The sequence below is a fragment of the Belonocnema kinseyi genome, chromosome 2 (assembly GCF_010883055.1).
Source record: "Belonocnema kinseyi isolate 2016_QV_RU_SX_M_011 chromosome 2, B_treatae_v1, whole genome shotgun sequence".
Taxonomy (NCBI): Eukaryota; Metazoa; Arthropoda; class Insecta; order Hymenoptera; family Cynipidae; genus Belonocnema; species Belonocnema kinseyi.
In genome coordinates, this window is record NC_046658.1 from 91,276,269 (window position 1) to 91,282,268 (window position 6,000).

The 6,000-nt window shown below is 29.6% G+C and overlaps 1 protein-coding gene across 1 annotated transcript in view; it reads left to right on the forward strand.

Moving 5' to 3' along the window:
• The window catches only part of LOC117168452 (complexin), a 792,783-nt gene that overhangs the window by 382,014 nt on the left and 404,769 nt on the right, over positions 1–6,000 (forward strand). Inside the window, exon 2 of the mRNA XM_033354110.1 lies at positions 2,951–3,038. Within this exon, the coding sequence (XP_033210001.1) occupies positions 2,984–3,038 (55 nt within the window). The 5' untranslated portion in view covers positions 2,951–2,983. The remainder of the gene's footprint in view (positions 1–2,950; positions 3,039–6,000) is intronic.

The window sequence follows — 6,000 nt, forward strand, 5'->3', positions numbered from 1 at the left end:
TCAATTAAAACTTCTAATGTCTTGAAACGTATAGTTTCATTTAGTCGAATTTCTACCGCTTTGTTTTCAAAACAAGAAAATAATATTACTCATAGACAGTAAATTTTAATTGCAAAATGACTAATTTTTTCAATAAAAGATGCCAGCTAAAAATATTTATTACGATACAATTACATTTTAATTCAATTTAGAAGTAAATGCTATGCATCTACATATTTTCTTGATGCAAAATTTATTCAAATAAATGATTCATTAATTGAAAATAATAAATCAAAATTCTCGATATAAAATTTGTATTTTATATTTTTAAGTATTTAGTATTTGCCGACTTAGTATCGGCTATTTGGTGGACTTGTTCGACGGGTGAAGATTGCAGGGGCAAAGTAGTTGGTTTATAATATCTTTGGTTTTTACTAACACTTTTTGAAATAGTGCAGATAAAACAAGCAGAAATAAAAGTGTAATTAAATTTTTTTGTTGAGCAAAAGGGAACAATACTGTAAAGGGCTTGCCGCTGAAAATTTTTAAAATGTACAGTCCAAATTGCATGAAAACTACATGCTTCAAACTATTTTCCCGATTTAACTCTTTTGCCTGTCTTTAAGAAACTTTCCCTTCTTCTAATTTTTCTCTCAAATACGAACTGAAGCAATTAGCATGAACAAGAAAATCGAATTATTTTTAGTTAAAAGCTAATTATTTTTAACTGAAAAGGCTATTATTATTTTTTGTCAGAATTCACTTTTTGTGATTTATATTCTACTATTGTTGGTTAAAAACTTAATGTTTGTTCTAGGAAATTCAACTGTTGTGTGTAAAGTCATCTTGGCTTCTCAAAAATTCAACTGCTTGTTCGGAACTGCGTATTTTTTAGCTTTGAACCCCATCTTTTGCTAGAAAGTTCATTTTTGTAAATAGAAAAAGCTACTGTTATATTTTTTGTTCAAAATTCATCAGTTCTGGTTTTGGCTTTTTTTACATTCATAATTTCGGGTTGAAATTTAAACTTTTGGGTAGGAAATTCGACCTATTTAATTCATTTTTTTACATTCTCATCATTTATGATTGAGAGAGTATTAGAATTGTCCGAGATCTGACACCACAGTTTTTCAACGGATCTCAATGTTTCAAGACCTCCTAAATCCGAAAATCAAGTTTTTACGATGGCGTCTGTCTATCTGTCCAATGGTTCGTCCGGCCGCCTGTTCGTAAACATGATAATCCTCGAAAAAATCAACAGATTATCCCAAAAAGATCTACAATTTCGTTACCAATCACTTCTTGATAAGACGCGTACTTTTTGTTTTATTCGTGAAAAATAACACTGAACATGAAAAAAATAAAAAATTGTCAAAAAACAACGAAAATTACGAAAAAAAAGATTTAACAAAACCTGTTTACAAATGTCTGTCAAAAATCATGCGCGCAGCGGGAGTGTCACGATGAGAATGTATACTTCATTAAAAATGAACTCTTTTATTAAAAAATGCATCGTTTTTGGCTAAAAGTTAAATCCTTTTTAGTAGAAAATCGTCTCTTATGCTTGCACGTTTAACTGCGTTGATTGTTGACGTGTTCTGGTCAAGGATTTTACTACTTTCAATAAAATTTCTTTTTTTTCTGAATAAACTTAACTTTGTTTGATCTTCAGTTAAAATATATTTTTGGATGACATGTCAACTATTAAATTTTAGGTTTAAAATTTTACTATTTTGTTTAAAATTTGCTTTTTTTAACTTAATTTTTTGAACTGAAAATTTAACTGTCCGAGTTTTTCTCAAAAATTAATATTTTAAATTAAAAATTAATCTTTTTAAGGCGGAGATTCAACGATTTGTCGGAAAATTATCTTTTGTTAAAAATGTATTTGCGTGAGAAACAATTCAACTCTTTATTTAACTCTTTATTTAGATAATTCAACTATTTTGTTCAAAATTCGTCTTTTATTATTAAGTTTAACTATTGTTGATTTTTTATGGTTGAAATATTAACTTATACATTTTTCCCAAATAATTTCTCTAACACGATTGAAAGTAGAATTATATGGTTGAAAAGTCATTTATTTTGTTTAAAAATTCATACTTTTGGTAAAAAATTTAACTTCTCAGTTGCAAATTGCACTGTTTGTGGAAAATGTATTTACAAAAAATGCGCCTTTTTATTGAATTCAACTGTTGTTCATTAGAAGCTAAAAAAGTTAAGTGGTCGAAATATCAACTACATATCTTGTTAAGAATTCATCTATTTTTGTTTAAAATTGAACTATTTGGTTTAAAATTCATGTATTTTGTTAAAAAGTCGTCTTTTTTGGAGAAAATAATTTCTTTAGTGGAAAATTTAACTGTTTTGCAGAAGATTTTTATTTTCGGGTTGAAAATTCAACAGTTTTGCAGAAATTTTTGTCATTTTGTCTTAAAAATTCAACAATTTATTTAAACTTTTTTTTCCTGAAAAACTTTTCTTTCTTAAAAATTCAAACTTGTTGTTGGTAATTTCTCTCTTCAGTTCGAAAATGGATCTTTCTAGTCTCAAAATTGAAAAATTTGGTAACAATTCAAGTTTGCTGTTTGAAATTCGTCTGATATGCTCGAAAATTTATTAATTTTATAGCAGATGCAACTGATTGAACATAAATCCAACTATTGTTTGAAAATACATTTTTTTTAAATCTAACATATTTTGATTTGAAATCTTGATAATATGATGCCTTTAATAATTTTATTTGAAAGAATTTATTTTTTTAAATTCGTGAAAAAACACGCTGCTGCACTTGTTTTAATTTTATTTTCGGCTATGAACTCTGAAAATGTGCTAGTATGTTCTTTTTCACAAGATAAAAAATGCCTTTATTATTATAAGATATATCCTACTAACATAAAAAAACTTTATTCCTTCACCCTTCTGGGATAAACGCCACTTTCTAACTCCATATTTGTTTCTTATTTTCCAGATTTAAACCAAGGTAGAACCAGAAGGCACCAAGATGGCGGCTTTCGTAGCGAAGCAGATGGTCGGGAACAAACTTAACGCCGTTAAAGGTAAGCATGGAAATGCATGTCTGAATAATATGGAAACTATGTACAATATTCGGTAGCAAGCCGCACCTAATCTAATGATAAACTTCTCATAATTTCGGGTTACGTAATTCCAACTGGCGCTTCTTGCAATGCAATAGTTAGTCTAGAAAATATTTAGATTTATTGAGCCAAAAGTTTATAACTCTGAGAATTGTCTTTGAAAAAGGTTTGATGCTGAAAAGTTTTATTAGCTGTATGATTGCAGTCTATATTATATGACGATGAAATGCAAATCATGAATTTGTAGATATTCCCCTAACACTGCCACGGGGAGTCACCGCGACATTACCATATGCAATGCCTGCCTCGGGATTTATCTTGGTTCCACATGGTGAAATTGGTGAAAGTAACTTCATTTCCCCTGTTTATGCGATTAGAGGCCAGTTGTAATTGGTATGTCCAAAATAGCAATAATCGAAATTGAGAATTACCAGTACTTCTTTTATGAACTGAAAACGAATGAAGGGTAGACCTGGGCACGTTGTCACACATTTTGTTAGATTTTTCTTTTTTTACATTTATTAATTAAGAAGACTGTGATACGCTAAAGATTCAAGTGAACATTCAGCTTCAATTGGATAGTATCAAATTTAAGATAATCGTGACACTATAGTTATGTATTAACAATAAATAACAAAAGGTCACATGTGACAACATGACCCGTGTCCGGGGCATCAAACTTAATTGCATGAAAAGAATTGCCGAAACTTTGTTTAGGTGAAATATTAATACAGAATAGTGTGCTGAAATTTAAAGAAGTAAAATCTTCCACAGAAAATTTGTTTTTCAAATACGAGAAAATCAACATTTTCTTCTTAATCTACAACAAGAATTCCGCTTTAATGTGTCAACTTATTGATACACTTTTAATCGGAATATCTGAGACTATGATACGCCAGTCTTTCTTTCATGAAGTGAAAGAACTCTGAACAATTTTTTTATCGTATATTAATTTATTAAAAAATTTTGGAGCTGTGACAAGCTGCCCCGTGAAATTTGTGACAACGTGCCCCGCGGTCATTTTTTCACTCCAAACAGGCTCACGGCCGCCACGTTTAAAATATGTTTAATTTCTAGTTCGTAAAAACTCAAAGAGCAAAATAGTGATAAGTAAAAGGACGCATTTGAGATAATTTAAAGTTCCCCTTTGCCTGAAAAATATGCTTAATTTCTAGTTCATAAAAATTCATGGAATAAAATACAACTTACCGCAGAAGAAAATATTCAACTTGATTTTCCGTTAGCGCAGCTGTTGCAATCGCGACACTTTTAATATACCAAGAGTTAGGATATACCGACACGTTTTGGAAATGACTAGTGCTACTCCCTAGTTATTACTTGTTTAAATAAGGCCAATGGGACAACGTATCCCGTGAGAAAACGTGCTCCGGCCCACCCTACTCAAACTTACAAAATTTAATACAAGCACCTAAAGTATTACAAATAACATAGTCAATTAATTATTAATTAATTAATTAATTAATTATTGACAACGAATGTACTGAAACTCACTAAATTTAAAATAAATGCTTAGAGTAATTTCGTTTCCACTATTTATGTGTTTATAGAACAGTTGTAATTGGGATGTCCAAAATAGCAATAAAATGAATTCGTGAATTAACAGCAGTTCCTTTACGATCGGAAAACGAATGAACTGAAACTCACGACATTTAAAAAAAACACCTATAGTATTCCAAATAAGATAGCGAATTAGCTAATAATTAATTTATCGTGATTAGGCATGATGGAATTGATCAAAGTAACTTCGTTTCTACTGCTTATGTGATTACAGACCAGGTGAAATTGGGATGTCGAAAATAGCAATGAAACGAAATTGAGAAGCCCTAGTTCCTTTTTATTACCTGGTGAGGAATGTAATGAAACTCACAACTTTTAAGAGAAACACTCGAAGAATTACAAATAACATTAGAAATTGGGGGTGATGTAGAGAGGAAAAGGTTTCATCAAAAATAAAAATTTCCACTTCAAATCTGGAACATTCCAAAATACATTTATATTGAATTTTATTCTTTAGGATTGGCAGTAAAATAAAACAATCAAACTTCCTTAGAATTTCTTAAATATTCCAGATCCTAATAACTTATAATTTGACGCATAAAAATTAAAAAATAAATCCTTTAATATTCTTTAATTCTGATTCATATATTCAAGATTTAAAAAATTTAAACTTTAAAAGTTGCCATTAAAATTAACAGTTTAAAACTGAGAGACAAGAAATTGAAAATGTTCAAATTAAAACATTCAACGTTATCATTTTTTTTAAATTATCAGAGTAAAAAACTCATTAATTTTAAATTCGGCAACCTATTGGAGTTCTAAACAGAAAACAAAATAAAAGTTTAAGATTTTATAACTGAACAAAAAATATCCAATATACCACACTTGTACAAACTAGAAACTTTTAATGTTATTAGTTTGAAGCGCAACGTTGCAATTTTTTAATTTGAAACTGTTTGAAATACTTTTAAATTAAAATATTCACTTACTCACAAGGGAAAGCTATTCTTTCCGGAATTTCGTGCGGATTTATGACAATACCAGTAATAGGTCATCAACAAACATATAAAACTCTAAATTAATGAAATAAGCTTTTCTGCTGTTGTTGAGATAAAAATTTACAATTAAAAGCAAAATGAAATGATTTCTACTAAAAAAGGTAAATTATCAATCAACAATGATTTTTCGATCCGGCAGGAAGAAAGAATTAAAAAAAAATCAACTAAATTGTTCAGTTGTCATCAAAAAAGTTGGAAAAAGGTTCTCGTGGCCTAACAGGACGATAGTTCAGTGTTTTAAACATCCCCCTCCCATAATATCCCTCTTCTCATTTCCCCAGTTGAAACTCCCTAGTCACATTTCCCCTTATTTCCCCTGCACCCCACTTCTTCTAACTTCCCCCCCC